The sequence below is a fragment of the Puma concolor genome, chromosome A3 (assembly GCF_028749965.1).
Source record: "Puma concolor isolate L17-30 chromosome A3, mPumCon1.1.hap2, whole genome shotgun sequence".
Classification (NCBI taxonomy): domain Eukaryota; kingdom Metazoa; phylum Chordata; class Mammalia; order Carnivora; family Felidae; genus Puma; species Puma concolor.
The window spans coordinates 130,916,830-130,940,322 of record NC_141669.1 but is presented as its reverse complement, the minus strand read 5'-3'; the positions used below and the strand labels follow the sequence as shown (position 1 = coordinate 130,940,322).

The 23,493-nt window shown below is 51.9% G+C and overlaps 1 protein-coding gene across 3 annotated transcripts in view; it reads left to right on the top strand.

Moving 5' to 3' along the window:
* The window catches only part of ATP9A (ATPase phospholipid transporting 9A), a 131,436-nt gene extending 111,261 nt beyond the window's left edge, over positions 1–20,175 (top strand). For all 3 annotated transcript variants that reach the window (XM_086702498.1, XM_086702499.1, XM_086702500.1), the window contains exons 19-28: positions 271–369; positions 2,719–2,808; positions 2,922–3,066; positions 3,889–3,953; positions 5,254–5,409; positions 8,985–9,049; positions 10,884–10,992; positions 12,090–12,147; positions 14,337–14,540; positions 15,796–20,175. In XM_086702498.1, coding sequence (XP_086558624.1) covers positions 271–369; positions 2,719–2,808; positions 2,922–3,066; positions 3,889–3,953; positions 5,254–5,409; positions 8,985–9,049; positions 10,884–10,992; positions 12,090–12,147; positions 14,337–14,540; positions 15,796–15,932 — 1,128 coding nt within the window. In that variant the 3' untranslated portion in view covers positions 15,933–20,175. The remainder of the gene's footprint in view (positions 1–270; positions 370–2,718; positions 2,809–2,921; positions 3,067–3,888; positions 3,954–5,253; positions 5,410–8,984; positions 9,050–10,883; positions 10,993–12,089; positions 12,148–14,336; positions 14,541–15,795) is intronic.
* Positions 20,176–23,493: the final 3,318 nt, after the last annotated feature.

Here is a 23,493-nt window from a genome sequence, read left to right as displayed (position 1 = left end):
TCGTGGTGTCTGTTGAAGCACATGGGCAAATGCTTCTCTGCAAGTATCGTACCAGCCTTTGCTGCCACCAGCAGTGGTTCCTTGGGGGTCCTCGAGCCCCCCAAGTGGGGTATCCCCGTGGTTTGTGCTGGGGACACCGGGAGCCTCGAGGTAAATGGAATGAATCAAGTTTAGCTCGGTGTTCTTGGGGACCGGGGCTGACACGGGCTCCAGGCTGGCCTTGACAACTTACAAAGAGGAGGCCCCCCCCCCCCTGTGCTGCGATTCCAGGTTTGGATGCTGACGGGGGACAAGCTGGAGACGGCCACATGCACAGCCAAGAATGCACATCTGGTGACCAGAAACCAAGACATCCACGTTTTCCGGCTGGTACGGTGCTCTCTGTGTTGGGGCCTCGTGGGGGTGACGCTGCAGTTTTGCCCTGTGACCTCATGACCTTGAGTGGACCCCTAAAGTATAGAGGGGAAAACTTACAGCACTGGTTTGGGTGGGATTACTGAATGACCCAGGTGGGGCTACAGGATTCCTCCTGGGGGTGGTTCAGCAGCACCTCGTTACTGCTGTGTTCTTAACCTGGCGGGGGTCATGGTCCCTTTGAGAAGCTGTCAAAAAGCACAGTCAGGACGAAGGACGCAGATGAGCCCATACATGTGAAATCGCACACACGAGTCCAGATTCCACTGAAGCCTTGAAGGCCGAGTCCTTGGATGAGAAAAATTTCCGGATCACAGACATTGGGCTGTCTGCCCTCCTGAAGGAAAACCTTTAGGAGCCTTTAGAAGGAGGTATATTGGGTGGGCAAGCGAGAAATTTCTTGCCCTGGTGGCAAGCACTTGACCTCAACAGGGCAGGCATGAGGAGGTGCCCTAAGGCCAGGAGCCAAGACTGGCCTGACCGGGTGGGGAGGTGAGTGCCACTCTGTAGGCGGGACACAGCAGTCCTGCTCCTGAGGTCGGAGCTCCCATACCCAGTGAGTGGAGAGGCTCCGCGTGCGGTGGGAATGTCCCCTTGCCCCCGCCTTTGGTCCCTGCCACGCAGAGCCTTCAGGAGACGCAGCCATTCTGGCAACAGCACAAACAGCATCGTGTGGAGGTACATATGGTCAGTCTCCATTATACGCGGACTCCATATTTACAAATTCACCTAGTTACTAAAATTTATTGGTAACCCCAAAACCAGTGCTCCGGGTGCTTTCAGAGTCCTCTGTGGGCATGTGCAGAGCAGCGAGAAATTGTGGCTGCCAAATGTGTGCATCATTCCCAGCTGAGGTCAAACAAGGCGATCCCCTGCCTTCTCCGCTCTCGTGCTACGCAGAAGCCCAGTTCCCGATCTACTTAGTGCCGCCTTTTTTTTTTTTTGCATTTTTGTGTTAGTGATTTCATTGTTTAAGATGCCCCCCTCCCCATCACAGTGCTGGAGTGCCATCTAGCATTGCTGAGCTCGGGAAGGCTATGATGTGCCTTGTGGAGAAAGTACGTGTGTTGGATCACCTTCCTTTGGGCATGAGTTATAGTGCTGTTGGTTGTGAATTCAGTGTTAATGAATCAAAAAAAAAGTCTATTTTAAAAGATGTCTTTCAACGGAAACACATATAAAACAAGGTTATGTGTTGATTGACAAAAATACTGTGGCCAGAGGCTCACAGGAACCTGGCCCCGTATTCCACCTACAGGAGCAACGAACAGATAGTTACTTGTTAAGTCGGTGTTCACAGTGACCTCATAGAGTGTCGCTACTGGAAATAACAAGGAAAGACCGTATGTTCTTTATATTCTGTATTCTATGTATTCTGTATAGTTAGGGGTTACAGGTGCCAGCCCGTGTGACCGTCTGCTTTTGTAAATAAAGTTTTATTTACACACAGATATGCCCATTTGTTTTCACCTATTGCCTCTGGCCGCTGTGATGCTACGGCAGCAGAGTTGAGTAGTTTTTTTTTTTTTTTTAATTTTTTTTTTTTTAACGTTTATTTATTTTTGAGACAGAGAGAGACAGAGCATGAACGGGGGAGGGTCAGAGAGAGAGGGAGACACAGAATGTGAAACAGGCTCCAGGCTCTGAGCAGTCAGCACAGAGCCCGACGCAGGGCTCGAACTCACGGACCGCGAGATCGTGACCTGAGCCGAAGTCGGACGCTCAACCGACTGAGCCACCCAGGCGCCCCAAGAGTTGAGCAGTTTTGACGAACACGGTAGGGTCCACAGAGCCTGTTTGACATCTGGTCTAGTACAGAAAAGTTGGCCACCCTGTCAGATGCCTGGCTGCTGACGCTTGCCCCACGGCCCCCTGGGTGTGTGGCTTTAGAGGGGCTCACACAGCTCGCCACGCCTTTGTTTCCTTACGTGTAGAGTCCAGCCGTGGCCGTCGCGCACCTTGTAGGGTTGCTGGGCGAGGTCAGTGGGGACGAGCCACGAAAAGTGCTTAGCGCGGTGCCTGGCACTCAATGAGAGTACGGTCATTTTTAGCTCCTGTTTTTATGCTGTGGGTCACAGCTGTCCTGGGGGAAATGCAAGGTGATCGTTGGTGCACAGGCCCTCCCGATTCCCACAGAATCATAACAAACAGGATTGAATTTGGCTCTGGGTCTGCCGGCAGGGGAGGGGCAGGGGTCCTTGGCTGGGGTGGCCATTGTCTCCGGACCGGCTTCAGGAAGCCACTGTTTGTTGTTCTTCCATCTCCGGAGAGCGGGGCCCCCTCCACGCCTGTGTTCCCTTCCAGGTGACCAACCGGAGTGAGGCCCACCTCGAGCTGAACGCTTTCCGCAGGAAGCATGACTGCGCCCTGGTCATCTCGGGGGACTCCCTGGAGGTGGGTGCGGGGCCCCCGCCGGCCGGGCTCTCCTGGGGAGCGCGCGCCCCTCCCTGCTCTGGTGGGGGCCGCGGCCTTGGTTGACAACCCCCACCCCCGCCTTCCCCTCCCAGATTTGCCTCAAGTACTACGAGTACGAGTTCATGGAGCTGGCCTGCCAGTGCCCGGCTGTCGTCTGCTGCCGCTGCACCCCCACCCAGAAGGCCCAGATCGTGCGCCTGCTCCAGGAACGCACGGGGAAGCTCACCTGTGCGGTAGGTAGGTGCCGCCCCCGCCCCCCACCGGCCCCGTCCCGCTGGCACGTGGATTTGCTTTGTAAGGGTAACGGGGACCCTGCTGCAACTCAGATCCCCTGGGCCATGTTCCTTGGGTTGTGATTCTTTCCCCCAGCCGACGCGGGCTCCGGAATTCATATGATTTTGATTATTTTTTTTTTTAGTATTTCCCTTTGGGTTAGAGTCGATAAGCGTGTTCTAGGGCTTTCCTCCATGGCTTGCTCTCCTTTGCTAGTGATGCAGGAGGCAGCACAGCCGAGGGCTGGAGGCCGCACGCCGTGGAGGGGACCCGGGTTCCCAGTCCGAGCTGGTTTTACTCGCTGGGCGCCCGTCCGAGCCTCGGTCTGCCCGTTGGTAGGATGGGGTAATAAGCACTCATCCAGTGGTGAGGGTGGAAGGGGTGGATTCAGAAAGCGCTTACGACAGGGCACGGTGCGCGTTGAGCAAGTGCGGCGTGGGTCACTGCTGCTGATGTGATGTGGGGCCCATGCGCCCCACAGGCAGGGGTGTGGTGGTCGTAGACAGCGGTGAGGCGTGGACACGGCCCCCCCTTCCCCCCCCACTGCCACTCGGCGGCCGGACTCTGGCCAGTTACCCGGTGTCCCTCTGACGCTCAGCTCTTCCACCCGTGAGACTGGGGGGTGTCGGAGCAATTACGTGGAGCCGCGCAGAAGGGACACTTAGCGAGCCCTCGGCGAAAGGCGAGACACGCACGAGTCTTCAAAGTAAGAATGATGTGTCGGGGTCCCGCTTCTCACTTCCGCCCAATTTCCCGGCTTTTCTCTCCGGCCCATGTGGCTGACAGGTGACGGAGGCAATGACGTCAGTATGATTCAGGAATCCGACTGCGGTGTGGGGGTTGAGGGGAAGGTGAGTGCGGGCTGTGGGGGGTGGGGTGCTGCTGGCCGTGGAGGGGTGGGTGCTGGGGGGCTGCTCTGCCTCCCTCGCGGGAGTTTCTTTTTCCCTCGAGACACAGCTCTGACGCTTCTGAAAACTCGAGATTAGAATGAGGAAGCATAAGGAACCATGTCACGGAATTGCCTGGCGTTATTACCTGGGGGTCAGAGGTCCGTCTCACCGTATCTTACGGACGACGATGCTGGTTTTCCGCGTGTCAAAACTTGAATTAAACACACAAAAAAGAGTGTTTTGCTGTGTTGTTAGGGCACAGTGAATGCACTTCAGGCTTTTGCGTGGTGGCTGCAGCGTCCGTAAAAGCATCGGTCGCTACGCCCGTGCTAACGTCTGGGGCATCGTGGAGGGAGGTGACACGGTGTGTGGCTCAGAGGCCTCGGCAGCTGCAGTGTCTCACGAAGCTCGTGTGCTGTGACGCAGCTGTTGTTTCCTGCCCTTGTCACGCGTGTGCTTGTCCCGCAGAGTTGGCTCTGTCCTGAGTTCTGACCTCTAAATGGCTACGGGCAACATTGGTTACCAGGCTTGTTGGAACTGTGTGTGAAGTAAGAGTCCAGAGGCCCCGAGGGAGGGCTGGAGACGCTGTCCTGTGCGTTCGGTCCCATAGCTTCACGGATTGGGCTGACGCATACGCTTTAAAAATTTTCTTCTCTCCACCCTTTCTGGTTTTGTGGTGCTCATCCAGTTGACAGTTATTCGAAGTTGCAGGATTCGGTGATCTTTGAGATGTTCCTGGAACGGGCCCTTTTAACGCAGGTGTGGCCCCTTAGTGGCATCCATCACGCGTCCTTTCCAATTAGAGAATTCCATTCCACGGTGGCACTTCTATGAATGTGCAAAGTTGTACGCTCAGGAATGTTCCGTTTGGGATCGTTAGTAGCCTCAGCCCCCCACCCACCCCAGGCTTCCATTTCACTTCGAGGGTCTGAGTGCCTGTCTCTGAGGATTCTTTGCTTCTGATACACATTATGGGGTGGGCCTACCCCCCTGCCCCAGAGGCTTAATACCAGATCCATTTGACCTCCGAATTATCACAATCTGTGATTCAGAATGTTTTTTATTTAAATACATTCCTCTTTTTAAATCAAATTTAGTCTTGGACCACCAACCGAGTACAGCGTGAAACCAAAGAAGCTCTTTATCGAAGTTTTCCAAAGATCTCCTTACAACGTCTTGCTTTTTTCAATTAAAAGAGAAAAAAATGTGTTTGCCTTGACCTCTGGTGCTCCTGACGGTGCCCAATTTTATTCGATTTTAGGAAGGAAAACAGGCTTCCCTGGCTGCAGACTTCTCCATCACCCAGTTCAAGCACCTTGGCCGGTTGCTCATGGTGCACGGCCGGAACAGCTACAAGCGGTCAGCTGCCCTCAGCCAGTTCGTGATTCACAGAAGCCTCTGCATCAGCACCATGCAGGTGGGTGGGCGGTGGGACCTCCGCACGGGCCACGTGGCCATCCTGGAGAAAGCCCAGGAACGAGGCTGTGCTTTCGAGCCGTTACCCCACCTGGCCGGTTTCTTTCTTTCTTGACTTAATTATTTTTCCCACCCGGCGAGTTTAAATCCCAAACCGGGTTGACCTTGGATTGTCACAGATCCTTCCCTTGATAGACAGTGCGGGTCATCCTTGCTGCGGGGGAGCAGATGCAGGCATTAACACCAGTGCCTGCCCAGCGCTTGGCATAAGGGAGATGCGGTGTAAATGCCCAGAGGTGTTATGATCAGTTTGCCAGAGAGGAAAATGCAGAGAGGTCAGTGCTGGTCCCGGCTTTTCCAAATGCAAAAATAAGGGCCAGCAGAGAAGAACCACCGAAGAATAACTTGCTTTTCTTGAGCACTTCCTGTACCCTGGGCATCAGGCTCAGTGTTCACCATGCAAGTGGCTCATGCGGTCCTCACAGTCGCCTGCGCCCATTTTACAGATGGGGAGTCTGAGGCTAAGTGAGGGGGAGAGACGTGCTGCAGGGTCCCTCGGGGGTTTAGACTGCAGTGGCACGGGGATTCCAGAGCCCGTGTTCTTCATCACGGTGTCTCCTTGGGTGCCCTCGATACGGGGAGGCCGGTGCTGCCTCCGCTTGCGGGGGCTCCCAGGTGGGGCGGCGTGGCCCATGGCCCTGGGGGGCGTCTGATATCACAGTTCTTCCTTCCGCCATCCCTGGTGGGAGTGGAGCTTCGTTACCACGATTGTTCATCTTCTCGGGAATAACGTCTCACGCCCATCTTTTTCTCACAAAAAGATTCTAGAGTATTTTCCCACCTCCTGTCTCCCCAGCTCCTTTAAACATCTGTCATCAGGCTGTAGCAATTAAGTGCATACTGGGAGGAAGGCCAAAGGGTGGGAAAGAAACTATTCTGGGTGTTGAAACACTATTGACTGATTCTCCTCCGTGGACACTTAGGTGAAAACACCCCCATTAAGCGGAGAGAACATAGGGGTGATGTGTCTTGACACCCACCTCCCTTTCTGACCCCCCCCCCCCCCCACCATGTGTCTCTGAGACTTTGAGCAAGTCGCTTTCCCCCTCTGGGCCTCAGTCTACCGTTTGTGACATGGGGATAGTAAGATGTGTCTTGCCTCTCGGCCAAGGCCACTTTGAGAAGCAGAGTTTTCTAAGGCATCGAGTGCTGAAGGCATCCTTACTGCTGTTAATCAAAACAACAGGGAGATGTGTACCATAAGGGGACATTTTAATCTGTGGGAAAGGAGCTTAATCGCAACATAAAAGATCCTGCCTTTCCAAGTAAGTGCACATGAGGCCTCCCCTCCCTCTTCTTTCTTTTTTAAAAACTTTTTGAATTTTTTAAATGTTTATTTTTTGAGAGAGAGAGAGTGTACGAGCAGGGGAGGGGCAGAGAGAGAGGGAGACACAGAATCTGAAGCGGGCTCCAGGCTCTGAGCCATCAGCACAGAGCCCAGTGTAGGGCTCAGACTCATGAACTGCGAGATATGACCTGAGCCGAAGTCAGACACTGAACCAGCTGAGCCACCCAGGTGCCCCTGATTTTATGTTTTCAGTATCTGTTGCATTTGAGAGCATAGAAGCCTTCAAGTGATTTTTATCAACATGATCAAAATAGCTGTTATGATTCATCAGACCACATCTGTACTGTACTTTTTTTTTTTAAGTGTATTTATTTATTTATTGAGAGAAAGAGCGCACGCACAGCCTGCAAACCAGGGAGGGGCGGAGAGAAAGGGAGAGAGAGATGCAAACCAGGGAGGGGTAGAGAGAAAGGGAGAGACAGAATCCCAAGCAGGTTCCGCACTGACAGCACGGAGCCCTGATGCGGGGCTCGAACCTATGAACCGTGAGATCATGACCTGAGCGGAAATCAAGAGTCGGACGCTTAGCTGCCGGGCCCACCCAGGCGCCCCAGACCACATCTGTGCTTTTAATTTAGGTTAGCTCATGAATCACACTGGATATTACTATGATTTAATCACTGGAAGATTAATCAGCTTGTCCGTGGCCATGCACACAAGAGCTGGCCTGGATGAGCTGACTTCAGTCATGTCTGTATGTTACTATGAGCCTCAGTTTAGAAAAAAATTCCAGGATGAGAAATTGTTCTTTGTGCTGTGGGAAAATGCGTTCACCCCTGTCCACTGTGCTGAAAGTGATTGGCTAAGAGCAAGTCCCTGTTAGGACTGCACTTTGACATTGTTCTCTTTGATAGATGTGGCCACAGTGGTTTATTTTCCCTAAAGTGTTCTCTCCAAGATGAAGAAGGCTTTTGGCCAGCCAGGCCCTTTTAGGGGAAGGAGGCTCTTGACCTTGATTTGCAAAACTACGCACCAGATTCTTGACTTTTTTACAAACGTCCTTTCTGTGCCACGGCCCCGCCTGGGTGAAAAGTCATGTGAAAGGTGGCTGTCACCTTTCAGTTCTGAAATATGACCAGGGGGTGCAGCTGGGGCTGCCCAGGACCGCGGTCCCGGGTGGCACCTGCATTTGGAGCTCCGTGCCAGGTCAGCACCCAGAGTGGGTGCTGACGGGGAGATGCCTCCAGTGAGACACCCTTGCTAATGGCCAGCCTGCGTCTGCCTCTTGTACTTAGTCTTTGAAAAGCCTTCAGTTGTTGCCGGCCTCTTTTTGGTTTTCCGCTCACAGGAATTCGCTTTGAGGCCACTTTCCTTCTGTTAGCCTGTAGGTGTCCAGAGAAGGACCTAACAGAGCATCAAGTCAGATTTTATCTCCCCAGCCTGTTTTTCACTGCCAGTAGCTAATATTTTCCAAACCAGGAAGTAGATATTTCAGTAAAGGTTTGGAAATGCTGCTCTTGTCTAATTGCAAAGGTGTTCCTGGTTGTGGGCACTTCGTAAAAGTTTCCCAGAATTGTAAAAGGTGTCATGTGAGAAGGGAAGCCTTGTCTGTAACCCCGCCCTCCGGGGTAATGGGTGCCCATCCTCATGGCGCAGGTGTCTCTGTCTGTTTCCATACCTCTGCTAACTTGTTTCTTGGGCGCATGCCCAGAGAGGCGGTGCTTCTGAGCTGTCAGGAGCGCGGGCTCTGGAGACAGAGCTGGGTTTAACCCTGCAGTGAAGTTTACCTGCTCAGATTCCCCGTCTGTGAAAGGCAGGTGATATTAGGACTTGATCTCATGGGCGGTTCTGGAGATTCACAGAGGTCATGGAGAGAGCGCCCCTGGGTGTAGCCTGTGTAACTCAGTGTTCACAAGGGGGCTGAGCGTGGTCTCTGGAGCTAAACTACCTGGGAACGACTCCTGGCTCTATCACTGGTGAGCTGTGTGATTGTAGGCGAGTCACTTAACCTCTCTGTGCCTTACTCTTCTCCTCTGTAAATAGGGGTTGATGACAACAGTACCTGTCTCATGAGGTGCTTGTAATTGTTAAATGAGCTGATTTACTCAAAGCACTCACAACTGTGTCAGTAAAGCTTGCGCTACGTTAAGGGTGGGGAGTTGTCATTATATAAAGTTAGGGCCTTTGTCAGTGATTTTTGGTAACATCTTCCTTTCTCGTTGGCACAGGCTGTCTTTTCCTCTGTGTTTTACTTTGCATCGGTTCCTCTCTACCAAGGATTCCTCATCATTGGGTAAGGAAAGCTAGGCAGGGTTATTAACTTTTTATGAAACCTCCCTAACATACCACAGAGGAGAGAAGAAACATTGTGTCTCGACTGTTCAGCCCCCGAGTTGCCCGGGATGCACTTGAGAACCTAACTTGGATTTTTATTTGCAATGTTTTTGGTTTGTTTTTTTTTTTTTTAATTTATTTTTGAGACAGAGAGAGACAGAGCATGAGCAGGGGAGGGGCAGAGAGAGAGGGAGACACAGAATCCGAAGCAGGCTCCAGGCTCCAAGCCATCAGCACAGAGCCCCACACGGGGCTCAAAGCCCCAAATGTGAGATCATGACCCGAGCCGAAGTTGGATGCCCAACCAACTGAGCCCCCCAGGCGCCCCGGATTTTTATTTTTGAATGGCTCAGCCTATACCCAGACTGAGAAAGTGGAGCTCGGTGGGCTTGTAGTTCACAGCGCTTGGCGGTTTGGACCTGGAGAGGGGAGAATGCTTGCCCATGAACGTCTGAGCTTATTGGTGATGGCGACCAAAGCAAGATCGAAGGTTCCCAGACTCAGTGATTTCATTGGGGTCTTAGAAAAAGGGGAAAGACATGTCTGGAAAGTACCCTCCCTGACGTGGACCCGGTAGAATGTCCTGCTGCTGGGTCTCTCGGGCGGGCCAGAGCCTTGCTGTCCCGGGAGATGTCCCTAGCAGAGCCTGACTGCTGTGTGCCAGTGACCTGTCAGACAGGGGTCACGTGGACATTTGCTGCCATCGGCTCCACCCCCATTCCTGACTCGGAACTCATGACGTTCCTTTTGATCCTTCAGAGAACGTTCTCAGTGTTTGAGTCACCCAGGTAGGTGGATTGGGTGACACGTGTCCTAGATGGAGACGTGTGTAGGGCACATGCCTGGGTAAGGAGGCAGGAAGCACAGAAAGGCTGGCTGGTCCCAGGGGAGAGTCTCACAAAGAATTCTGCCTGCTTTTTTTTTTTTTTTTTTTAATTTTTATTTTATTTTTTATTAAAAAAAATTTTTTTTAATGTCTATTTATTTTTGAGACAGAGAGAGACAGGGCATGAACAGGGGAGGGTCAGAGAGAGAGAGGGAGACACAGAATCCGAAACAGGCTCCAGGCTCTGAGCTGTCAGCACAGCTCGAACCCACGGACTCTGAGATCATGACCTGAGCCGAAGTCGGTCGCTTAACCAACTGAGCCACCCAGGCGCCCCATGCCTGCCTCTAACTGGAAAAGTGGACTGTCCTTTGTCAGGTCCTAGAAGAATGAAAGAACGTAGGGGCTCCCTGAAATGTGTTCCGTGTGGCCTGCCGCAGAGCCCTCGCCCCCCTCAGTTCCTGTCTCCTCTCTCCCCCTCACTCACTCAGGTCCAGCTGTACTGGCTGCCTTGCTGTCCTTCAAACAGGTCCTTGCCTCAGGACCTTTGCACGTGCTGTTCTCGCTGCCTGGGATGCTCTTCCCTTCATTTGGGCACGGCTGCCTCTCACCTTTTATGGGTGTTTACTCAACTGTCACGACCTTTGGGCACCCACTCTAAAAAGTCATGCCACCCCCACGGCTCTTTCCCTGTCCTACCATCACAGTGGCCTTCCCAGCACTTACCTGCGACACACAGTGTAGCTTACCGACTTTGTTGGCTCACAGACGAGCAGGATAGCTCTCCGAGGGCAGATGTTCTGTTTCTCATCTGAACCTCCAGTCCTTAAAACCAGCCCTGGCACGTAATGGGTACTTAGTGAGTAGTGCCTGAGTAAATGCGTGGGAATGGGGCTCCGGAGGCTGGAGAAGCAGACTGTTCCTTTTCCATCGGCTGGTCTCACTTGCGGTGACTTTTCTCCCCCAGGTACTCCACCATTTACACCATGTTTCCCGTATTTTCTCTGGTCCTGGACAAAGACGTCAAGTCAGAAGTTGCCATGCTGTATCCTGAGCTCTACAAGGATCTTCTCAAGGTTCAGTGAACTCCCCCTTCCCTTCCTCCTCCTTCCCCTTCTTCCTCCCTGTCTCCCTAGTTTCATTTCACACAGACCCTCCATTTCCGGTTTGAACACACGGATTTCAACGATTTGAACTGGTGGCGGCTCTCTTGAGAGGAAGGAGTACGGTTTTACATTCTTTTTTCTTTTCTTTTTTTTTTTTTTTAAATTTTTTTTTTTCAACGTTTTTTTATTTATTTTTGGGACAGAGAGAGACAGAGCATGAACGGGGGAGGGGCAGAGAGAGAGGGAGACACAGAATCGGAAACAGGCTCCAGGCTCCGAGCCATCAGCCCAGAGCCCGACGCGGGGCTCGAACTCACGGACCGCGAGATCGTGACCTGGCTGAAGTCGGACGCTTAACCGACTGCGCCAGCCAGGCGCCCCACATTCTTTTTTCTTAAAAAAGCCATGTGTATGCTCCTAGAGAATATTAAACTGTACAGTAATATGTAAACTGAAAACTTAAACTAACCAACCAAAAACTTAAAAAAAAAAAAAAGAGCCTCTGACAGTTCCATTCTGCCACTGAGGCTCGTGTCTGCTCCTGGAAGCATTTTTGTGTATGCTTCTAAAAAGTGTGTGTGTGTGTGTGTGTGTGATTTCGTTTATTTGTCTTCAGGGAGTTTTACTGAAGGGCAGATTTATTCCCACCGAATATCAATTGTCTTTTAAAATTTTTTTTTTTTTTTCAACGTTTATTTATTTTTGGGACAGAGAGAGACAGAGCATGAACGGGGGAGGGGCAGAGAGAGAGGGAGACACAGAATCGGAAACAGGCTCCAGGCTCCGAGCCATCAGCCCAGAGCCTGACGCGGGGCTGGAACTCACGGACCGCGAGATCGTGACCTGGTTGAAGTCGGACGCTTAACCGACTGCGCCACCCAGGCGCCCCTCAATTGTCTTTTAAACGTGTAATTTCTCAAACATGTCCAGACATGTGCGAGACGCTTTTTTTTTTTTTTTTGATGAAAACAGGCAGGTTGCCTTGTTGGTGGCAGGGAAGCGTGGGGCAGCTGACACCCTGGGTGAGCCACACACCATAACCTGCTCTTTCTCGTTCTCTCGTTTAGGGAAGACCGTTGTCCTACAAGACCTTCTTAATATGGGTTTTGATTAGCATCTATCAAGGTGAGAAAAGTCACACCAGCTGTGGGGTTACGCTGGGGGTTCTGTTGTCTGTAGAACACGAAGAAGCTGGAACCCTGAAACTGGGTTAAGGGGCGGGACGGTGCACCCCAAGGGGGGGGGGCCTACCTGGCATTTTGTAAGGACCAGAACATTCAGCACGGTGATAGATCTGTGAGGAGGTGCTATCTGCTTCAGGAGACAGACTCAGAGAAAAATACAACGAACACCAATCACAACCTGCTGGGGTGTGCAAGCCACTGTAACAAAAAAGCGGTTGCTTTCTGGAATGTTCTGATACTTTTTCTGAGGTCCTTATAGTTTTTGAGAAATGTGTCTGCTTCACTGGCCTCCAGGGAGGGTCTCTCAGACTGCAGAGACACTTTGTAGGATGACTTTTAAGTGTAGGAGGAGAAACTACCAAAACCCCTGTTGGTGTTTATTTCTATTTTTATGCGTGTTTTATAATATATGTAATTGTGCAGTGGTCTTAATATCCGTCTACGTCTGCCCAGGTACAGACGTCTACTTTACAAATGTACATTGTGTGTTGTGGGGGGTGATCTTACTGATGGCATGTGCAACCAATAGGTGTAGATACTGTTAAAATTGTTGGCAGGAAGTTAAATTATCAGTGAAAAAAAATCGGGGGGAGGATTTTTAAGAAGTACGTCAAAGTATAATATACGCATTGATTTTTGCAGCCACCTTTTGTATGTAAAAGTTCATAAATCAGGAGCACTGAAGCCCCATTTCACCCCTTCATCCTGAACCCCTGGCACGATGGGCAGTCAGTCGCTTGAGGACTTTTGGGGTTGAGCATCTCCTGGCTCTGCCTCTGTGTAATATTCTTGTGCTGTCAGATATTTGAGCTGTGTGTGAGCACCATCTACCTTTCTGCTGTGCTAGAAAGACACGTATCCGTTCCCTCTCCCTTATAGGTACAGGATGCTCTGAGTGTCTCTGGGTTACCTCTGGCATTGTGTGTGTGTGTGTGTGTGTGTGTGTGTGTGTGTGTGTGTGTGTGTGTGTTGTGGGCGTTAGGGCATAAAAGAACACATGACTTAAGATTGACCATCTTTTTTTTTAAACTTACATCCAAGTTAGTTAGCATCTAGTGCAATGATGATTTCAGGAGTAGATTCCAGTGGTTCATCCTCTATGTATAACACCTGGTGCTCATCCCAAGTGTCTTTCTTAGTGCCCCTCACCCATTTAGCCCATCCCCCACCCACAACCCCTCCAGCAACCCTCGGTTTGTTCTCTGTATTTAAGAATCTCTTATGGTTTGTCCCCCTCCCTGTTTTTATCTTATTTTTGCTTCCCTTCCCTTACGTTCATCTGTTTTGTATCTTAAATTCCACGTATGAGTGAAATCATACGGTTTTTGTCTTTCTGTATTTCGCTTAGCACGATACCCTCCGGTTCCATCCACGTTGTTGCAAATGGCAAGATCGCCTCCTTTTTGATGGCCGAGTAATACTCCCCTGTATCCATATACCACATCCTCTTCATCCATTCATCTGCAGATACCGTCTTTTTAAGGGTACACTTCGCGAGTGCTCAGTATGTGCACGCTTGTGAATTACATTGCACATCTCTAGTATTATACTGTTGTAAGGAAAGATCTCCAGAACTTTTTCATCTTGCAAAACAGAAACTCTGTCCCCATTCCCCCTTCCCCACCACAACCCCTGGGAACCAGCATTATCCTTTCTGTCTCCATGAAAGGGACTAATTTAGGTACCTCCTGGAAGCGGAATATGTCTTTTTGTGACTGCTTACCTCTGTTATTTTAAAGAGTGTGTTTAAATTTAAATTTGTTTCTTGTCTCACCCACTCCAGATACTCTGTCCTGCCTCTCTTTTGTTTTTTTCCCCTTTCCATTTCTCCCCTTCCCTCCTTCCCTCTGTCTCTCCCTCTGTCTCTCTCTCTTTCTTCTCCCCTGCAGTTATAGACTCCTTATGACGTAAGGTCCAAAGAGAAAGTAGGAAATCAGAACGAGACACCTCTTTAAAGCCTCCATAAAGCACCACTCATCAACCTCATTTAGCAAGTGCCATCTTTCATGTCTGAATGGAAAATAAAGGAAAAGGAGCCCAGGCCGAGGGGGCTCTGGAGGGCAGCGGGAGGGGCGGCAGCTGCGGGCAGGCAGGGCTGTGCGGGGACACCGGCTCCGTCTGCTTTCACAGGGAGCACCATCATGTATGGGGCCCTGCTGCTGTTCGAGTCCGAGTTCGTGCACATCGTGGCCATTTCCTTCACGTCGCTGATCCTCACGGAGCTGCTCATGGTGGCCCTGACCATCCAGACGTGGCACTGGCTCATGACCGTGGCCGAGCTGCTCAGTCTGGCCTGCTACATCGCCTCCCTGGTGTTCCTCCACGAGTTCATCGGTAAGACCCGCTCTGTGGCTGGAGCCGGGCAGTGAGGTCCAGGGGCCCCCTCCCCAGCGCTCATCCTGGGGTCTTGGTCCAGCTGGCCTTGGCACTCTGCTGCCCCCATTTTCTTACTGGTGTCCCCGTGGGGCAGATAGCACCTGTGGATCAGCTTCCCGGAACAGAGGCTGGTGGGCACAATGTCAATGGAGTGTTTCCTTTTAAAAACACACTGCACTAAGTGACTTAGAAGGGGGTTCCGTTGAATTCGACAGAGACCTGGTAGGTTTCTCGAGGGAGCTGGGCACAGTGCCGGGCTCTGGGGGGCGAATGCGATGTCGGACATCCAGGTTTTGTTCATGAATAAATGGTAAGTCCCGCAGGATTTGTCCTTATCGGTAGGTTAAGAAACTCCACCTTCCCCTGAAGGCGTCTCTGATCAGGTCTCGTGTTCATCAGCAAACGCTCCATAAGGTTTTGGTCAAGGTGAAAGGAACATCCGGTTACTGAAGTCTTAGTTTCACACTTGTCCTGAGAGTCCTCTCAGAATGCGTTTTTGTGAACACCTACTGTGTGCTCAGTGGCTTGGGGGTGGCGAGCTCTGCCCTCAGGAAGCTGTCACGGGCTGGCTGGGCAGACGCACGGGTGGGACCATGGCCCGTGCCAGCCACACGCTCCCCATCTGTGCCCCAGAAGTGGTGTCCACTCCACTACTGAGGAAGGCTGCGGGCTGTGCTCTGCTCTCTCAAAACCCTCCAGACCGCGGGCTCACTGTCCTGCCGCAGAAGGGGGCGTCCGTCCCTCAGTGGAAGCCCCCTAGGCCACCTGGTTCCCGCTCTGCACCGCCCTCAGACCCGACCCGTCCTGGGCTTTGGTGACCATCCCGGAGGCGAGGGGAAAACACGTCTGGTGTCAGAGTGCCTTTCTGCTCTCGGGAGGCGGGGTTTGCAAAGAAAAGCGCCAGCTGTCAGATTCCAGATCAGAAACACCTGTAAGAATTGTTTCTGCCTGTAGTTTTCTTTTCCTGGTGTTGGAAGTAGCATTTCAGTACTGTCAGTGATGGCACAGGTCAGAGAGAGGAGGGAGTGGGGAGAATCCCAGCCCTGGAGACAGAGCCCAGGAAAGGGGCCGGTGCCAGGAGGCCATGTGTCAGTGAGGAGAGGCAGCACCCCCCCCCCCCGCCCAATAGCTATGCTGGCAGTTCCTGAGCTGCACAGGCCTTCTGGAACATTCCATCCGCTCACCGCCGTCTTCCCTTTTGCTTGCATTGCAGATGTGTACTTCATCGCCACTTTGTCATTCTTGTGGAAGGTGTCCGTTATCACTCTGGTCAGCTGTCTCCCCCTGTACGTTCTCAAGTATCTGCGGAGACGGTTCTCCCCGCCCAGCTACTCGAAGCTCACCTCGTAGGCGTGCGCGGGCCGAGGGCACTGCGGCCTCTGCGCCCTCCCGGTGGACAGAGTTCAAGTTGCGTCTTTTTTAAACGCCACCTGTGGATCTCGCGGCAATGGCTACCACGTGCCGTTTGGACGCGAAGCGGCTGAATGTGCAGAGTCCCGAGGCTGGTTCAACGGGGCAGGCTCCTGGGACGTGCCCGTGGGGCCTGCTCGAGCCCCGGATGACTCGGCCTCAAGTGAATGTATATACGTGAAAGCTGGTGGCTCGGCTAACACATTTATACGTGGGTCACCGTGCGAGCTTCCGAGGACTGGGATTCTGGTGTCGTGTGATAGAAGTTTCTGTCCAGCTGCGGATTGTAGAAGGGTTTGTTTGTGTTTTTGTTTTAAACAGTCCTAATGTGTGTGTGCTCCCCGCGTCTTTCTTGCTCTGAAAAAACTGGCTGCGGAGAAGCGTCAAGCTCACGGTCTACAGGTTTGCAGGAAAGGCCACGACTCTGGTCAAAAGTGACCCAGACGGTAATCGCACGGCCGAAGTGCTACCCACCCCGCCCGAGGCCGCTCTGCTTGCCGAAGCCACGCTGCCTTCCCAGAGCGACACAGAGCGGACCAGGGCAGAGCGAGCGAGCCGTAAATCCCCTCTGTTCTCCTGCGTCAGATTCAGCTTCGACAGCGCCCGAGTTAGCGCCACCTGCCTCCTCGTAAAAGAATTTCAAAGGTGTTACCCTGCTGTGTTCGGACCTGGTAACAATTACAAAGCCTGTGGCCATCTGAGGACACCCCTCAGACATTTTCAGCAGTTGTTTTAGCAGGAAAGGTGCCACCGAACGGCTCCTAAATGTGGCGACAGGGTGATAAGAGACTCGGCTAATTCTTTAGACAATGTAGCATATGCGGCTCAGGCCTCCTGAGTCCAGAGTGCAAGGTCAGGGCTGGGGGCTCTCGGCTTCCACAGAAATCTGTTTCCCATTAGGAGGATGAAATGGCCAAGGCAGAGGCATCATAACCATGCCCTTCGTCGGCGGCAGCTTCGAGCAGAGAGTCCCTGGGAGGAGGAGGCCCAGGCTGCCGGCTCTGGGGTCCGGGCTCCGTTCCGCTGCCTCTCGAGATCTCCAGGGGGAGCTTGCTGGAAGGCCGCCAGCGGTAGAGACCCCTCCCCCACCGGGATGGCGTACCCGCACGTGTGTTTCTTATAAAGCTGTGGCTTCTCTTTTCCGAGGAGGGAAGGGAGTTTTCAAGCGCTGGGCGTGGCGGGGCAAGGCATTCTTGGGTTTTCGAGTCACTCGGTGCCACATATGCGTGCCATAAGGGTTAAGTCGGCGGATCTTCAGTGACTGTTTGCGATCTCGGATCCGTGGTTAATTCCTTCAGCCCTTCAGCATGACGCTTCTTGTGTGTGCTTCAGAGACGTGAGCTCCAGCCTGGCTGCCGCGCCCACGGCCCTACGCTCAGCCTGCGGCTGGGGGGTTGGGGGCGGGAGGAGCGGGCACGTCGGTTCCTGGCCTTGGGAGCACTCTCCATATGCTCATGTACTTATGTTGCCCTTTTAAACCCTTATAAAATGATACTAAGTTTCAGGCACTGGGTAAACTGGCTCTTGGCATTGCTTCTGTTTTAAGATTCTGCATTTTTGCAGTATTTCGGCCGTTCTGTTCCAGCCATCTCTGCCACACCGGAAGGATCTGCAGGGAATATAGGTCGCCGTGAATGAATGGTTATTTAGGAATAGGACCTTTCAGCCGGAAAGATTGAGTGGGTCTGACTTCTCTCTGAGTGACGTTACGTCGTTTCAAAGGTCGAGGAGGGAGCCTTGGGCTCAGGAGTTCATACTTTGATCTGTCTTCTTAGAAGTCCGATTGTAAGTCTTAAGTTGTTCTGATCTGAGGTTGCAAACCCTGAACCTGGCCTTGTTCACAGACAGGCGATGGCTTCTGCAGGTAGGTCTTGCCAGAAGTGCTGTGAGGAAATTCTGGACTTTCCCAGCAGATACAGGGAGATGGTCTCTTGCTTTGTTTTTTTCCCCCTCAAGTCCCAAGTTCGATCCAGGTGTGTGAGCTGACTTTTGAAGTCAACGCCTGAGATGCCACCTGACATCTCCCAGGAAGAGAGCTGCCGAAGAAGCCACGCCTGGAAGTGGAGGGGTGCTGGTCTGTGCCATTGCAAACCTTGTTCTCTCGTCCCAGTTGCACTCCGGCGGAGGCAGTCGGGGGCCAGAGGGACCTAAACCCCAAGCGGGGCCCCGACCCCCACGCTGTGGAGCCGCCCCATCAGTGGGCAGCCTGCTCCCTCCACCTGCCGGGGGTCGTCGGGTGTCTGGGGATGCATGTGCTTCTCAAACTCTGGAACCCCAAAGGGCAGGAGCCTCAAGTCGGTTGAGGGTACAGGATCCTTACCTGCACCCGTCAGAGCAGTCCCAGCAGAGGACCCGTGCGCACGCGGATTATCTCAGTTGCGGGGGAAGATAAAACAGGAACCTCCTGAGTTCGTAGAGCTTGAGCAGACCGATCCCGTTGACCTTTCTCTCGGTTTACCAATCTGGAAGGAATTTAGGAAGCACCACTGACCCCTGCCCCTCACCTTGGACCTCAGTGGGACCTAAGTCTCTGGCAGCCTATTTGATTTGAGGCCGGAGGCCCCACGGCACACAATCAGTGCTCTTCAAACCTTTCTCCTCAAAGTAAAGATTAACCCCCCACCCCCGCCCTCTGACACCACTAGGTATTTCTGTCCTGGTTAGCACTTTTGTTATCTTATGATTAGTTTTGTTCTGTCTTTTGGTGACGGTTGTACGTGCATGAGGATGACGGGATCCATTCGGTTTCTCCTCCCCCGCCCCTTCCTTCCTCTAAGAAAATGACCAGACAAGCGTCTCCATTTCGGTAATTTCTGAAGCCTGACAGTTTGGATCCTCATTTGGAGGGCGCCCATGCTCACGTGTGTGTTGCCCGTGGTGCTAGGGGGTTCTGGTTGCACCATCTCTGGCTGCTTGGGGCAGCGGACTTTGCCACAGAGCGAAGGAGGGGCGTCCCCGGGGGCATCTAGACATCGGAGCAAACCCCCTCCGCAGCCACCTGGAGCCGGGAGACCGCGAGCTGGGATGTCTCCCGCCGTTGGTGTCGTCCCATCCGGGCCCCAGGCCAGCTTCCCTTCCTAAGCCCTTTTGTGTGCAGTCGGCTGCGGTACCCGTGTCTGCTCCCCTCTGTGTGCTCTCTGCTGAAAGCTTAGGTCACACTGACAACTTCTGAATGTATTTTGAGTTCTGTGCTCATTGGGAATGGACACAATAATGCCTCTTCTCCTTTTCCAGAGTTTTGCTTTTATACTTTGTTTTGTTTTTACTGGGGTCGGGATGGGAAAGCCCTCATGCCTTTGCGGGGCAGCATTTTAAACCTTTGCCAAGATCGCCACTGGGACCTACACATGCTTCCACGCCGTCCTGTTGGAGACAAACACCTCTCAGCTGTTTTTATCTTTAACCTTTTGTGTGTGTGTTTAAGTGTGTGTGTGTGTGTGTGTGTGTGTGTGACCTGAGTTTTTGATGAGATACTTGATTTGCATCAAAATCCCGTTACTTCCAGCTTTGTTGTCATCAAAAAACATAAAAGGAGCTTGTAAATATAACAGATTTTCCTTCTCCCCCCTTCCTTTCATGTAAAACCTTTTGCCACGTACACTTATTGGAAAATATTTCCATTAATGATGTTCATTTCATCTTGGGAAACTACGTCTTGTGTTTCGGAAGGGAACCGAGAGGCATTGCCACCGTGCGGGCAGCGTCCCCGAGACCTCGTGCTGCGCGGCCTCTGCTCACGCCCTGGCGCTGTTCCTGCGGATCCGGCGTCTCCGTCACCGCGTGCTTGGGGTGCCGGCTGTTAACGTCACTGGGCAACGTCAGTGGATACTGCGTTTGTGGGGGGGGGACTGCTGGGGGGCACGCGGTATTAGCACACAAAAATGGTGGCCACTCTAGGATTTTGTTGCAGGGGGGCTAGCCGTAAACTCATCTAGGAGTCGGCGGCCTCCTCATTAGTAGATTCGTCCGTGTAATGCACATTGACATACCCACCAGGACCGGGTTCTTTCATTAGCGGGAAGCTCTGGCACAGGATGCTTTAATTTAGCAGGAACTCCCAGATGATTTAAATCCTCGGTCCCGTGATGATACACATGTGATCCTGCGTGTTTCTGACCGGTCGTCCTTTCGTTGTGTGCCCGCGTGGCTCATTGCTGCTGACCAATAAAGCCTGTGTACTTTATGCCTCTGGGGATCATTTTAATTTGTGCGGAAACAGGAATTCTGGTGTCAAAATGAAGGCTTTTTATGATAATGCTCCTATTTTGTGTGTATCTCATGGTACAAAAAGGGAAGAACTCTTTCTCCAGTTATTTGGATTTTGGAAAAAAAAAAAAAATCCCATCCCAAACCCGTGCATTACTTATTATTCTGTACCGTTGTCTATTCCAGACATGTCGATTTCAAAAGGTGACCGATATAAATAGGAAAAAGGAGAAAAGCATTCTATAGGATTCAGATTTGATTGATACACATGTAGTCCTTGATTTGTTTGGACACCTTTTAAAAAAAATCTAATATAAGATTCAGGAATGCAGTCACCTAAGTTTCAGGGAGGAGAGGTTTCTAAGCTGTTGTGTAGGAAGCAGAGGACATATTTCATTAATCTCACCCAGTGATTCTCAGCTGGAGGGCTTTTGTCCACCACGGGACTTGGGGCAGTGTCAGAGGCATTTTTGGTTGTCACAGTTGGGGTGGGGTGCTCAGGGGCCTGATGAGAGGCCAGCGATGCCGCAGGACAGCCCCCCACCACGTGGAGTCATTCGACCCCAAATGTCGAAGGTACCGCGGTTGAGAACCCCCGATACGACCTGCACACGTCCGCTTTATCACTGCGGTGTGAACGCCCGTGTCTCGGGAAACCAGCTATGTACCAACGAGCCACATGTTTTAATTAGGAGCTATTTGTGGTGTGGGCTGCTGGTTTCCACATACTGGCTCCCATTGAGAGGGTCACCCCCAGGGTATCGATCAGAAGGAGCGTTGTCAATGCGCTATGTCTCCATCAGTTGCGGCTCCTCCCGGCAAATCGGAGACGCATGCTCTCGGCTCTGGTGACCTGGGCTCAAGAGGGGCGAACGGTACTTTTCCTTAACCCTGTGGCCATCAAAGTGGTCTTCCCACCGCATTTGCCTGCTGTGAAATTCCATCCGGGTGTAGGCACCGCTCCATTCCCGCCGCTAGGGGGAGCTTGAGACTGAAAGACCTTTATGTTTCCTGTTTTCAACAACCAGGAAGGTCCAGTGAACCCAGCTGCTCTGTTCAAGACGCTGCTTTCATAGTTTCAGAATTTATTTCATGGCCAACGGCTCCGTTAAAAACAGACATTTCTTTTTATGTTGTTGACCAGACTATTTTGCTGGACTTAGCTTAAAACACACACACACACACACACACACACACACACACACACACACACACACACTGGGGTTGGGTGGGGGAGGGAATGTGAGAGATGAATATTTATTTGATCTTGGATATTTGTATTTTTGAATATTTGGCCACTGGGAAGGCTTGCCCTACTCCCTATTCAGGCTAATAAGGTTTTGAGACGAAATGTACCAACGCCCCCAAGTACTTGAACTGTTTTTGTTATGAAACTTTTCAGGGTGACATGAAACCCTGCAGTATTTGTGAGGAGATCTATAAATAATGGATTTGCTCACCTCAAAATAGAACTGTAGTCGCTCCAAACTTTCCAGAAGTCGAGCACAGTAACAGAATTCATTCAGGACTTGCTAATTTCCTACTTGAAATGGGTTACATAATAGAACAGTCCCGCCTTCGTGCCTCTCAAAGCTACCCATGAAATGTATCATTAAAAGCTAGATGGTGAAATGTATCATTAAAAGCTAGAAATAGCTTTGCTAAACTCTGGGAAAAAGAGGAGTTTTATTTCTCCCCCCTGATACCTCCCCCCTTTCCTTCACCCAAACATTGCATAATGTTAAAAAAGTCAAATCTTTCCGTGGGATTTGATTTCATTCTCCATGTGGCTGTGGTCAGAGGGTAACTTCAGCACTTTGGGGGCCGGCGGATTTTTGGAGGATCACGCATCCCCGGATCAGTTTCCATCCAAAGACTTAGCAGACAAACACACCCGATGCTGGGGTTTATCCCTCTCCCTTCTCCCCCTTTGGTGGGTGAGTTATCTGTAACGCAGCGTCTTTTCAGAGGGCCTGCCTTCTCGCAGGAATGTCAAAGCCAAGCCACCCCTCAGCCTTCCATGTTGAGGTTTGGACTTTGAAATGGGTTCCCTCTAAGATTTGGGGTAGTTGAATCACATCGTGAAGTCACTAGCTCCACGGTCTGTGCTTGATGACCTAGCAGGTCCCAGTTCTTAGACCTCAGCCTGCAGGTTCTGTTTGCTCACACTAAGAGCTTTGCGTTCTGAACCTCTGCTGTCCCATTTTCAAGAGATTTAAGAGCACATTTTCTTTTCTTGGGTCCACCTAAGCCCAGGAATATTTTTAAATTTTCTTCAAGAAAGAGTGCAATCGCCAGAAAGAGAAAGGGGGACCGGGGTTAGACGGAATATGCTGACTTCCGTTCATTCGTTCACCAAATATTTACTGAGCACCTACTGTGTGTTCGGTACTGCTCTTTGGGCTGGAGGATCGTGGAGAACAAGTGGACGGTCCCCACCTTCCTAGCGGTTACATCCATGTGTGTGTGAGAGAGACGAAAGACAGATACAGGCTCTAATACCCTCCTAAGACAAAGGGGGGTGAGGGGTGGGCAGAAGGTATTGATCAAGTAGGAGTAAGAGTGGAGAAAGTGATGGGGGTCAGGGAAGCACCCTTCGGGGATGGGCCCACTGAAGCAGAAAGATGAAGGATGAAGAGGTGGGGGTCATGGTAAGCTCCGGGACAGCGGCATTGATGCAGTGGAGAGTGCAAAGGCCCTGGGGTAGGAGAGGCTGGGCATGTTGGAGGAGCAGAAAGAGGGGCACGTGGCTGGTGTGCTAAGGCCAAGGGGAGCATGGAGGAGGTGAGGGCAGGGACACAGGGCCTGCAGACCGTGGCGTTCGGGCTAAGGAGTCCTGTCTAAGAACTGAGCAGGCATTATTGAAGTTTGCCTGCTGCACTTGAACTGTGTCTGAGAGGCCCTGTTTCACTGCCTTCTACTACGTGTGCCTCACTGACCCGTCCCTGCCTGTTCTCATTTCCACCTCCGGGGGCTACGAGGGCTCCGGTGAGACCCACCCCTCCCACTGGAATCAACCCACTCTCATCCCTGGTATTTGTTGTGATTTTATTGGCATAAACAGCGCTATTAAATAAAGGGGAGAAGACGCTGGTCCTTGGATGAGGTTCTTGCTTTTCCAGCAAATACTACCAAGGCCTTCTGTTCTGCCTGCGCAGCTGGTGGCTGGTCGTCCGTCCGCCAGTCCCGGAAAGCAGGTGAGTCTGGGGGGGAAGATAGGTAGAGAAAAACTGAACTGAGTCATGTTCTTCGAAGCTGCCGCGTTTCCAGAATATGCCCGCTTGGGTCCGGTTTC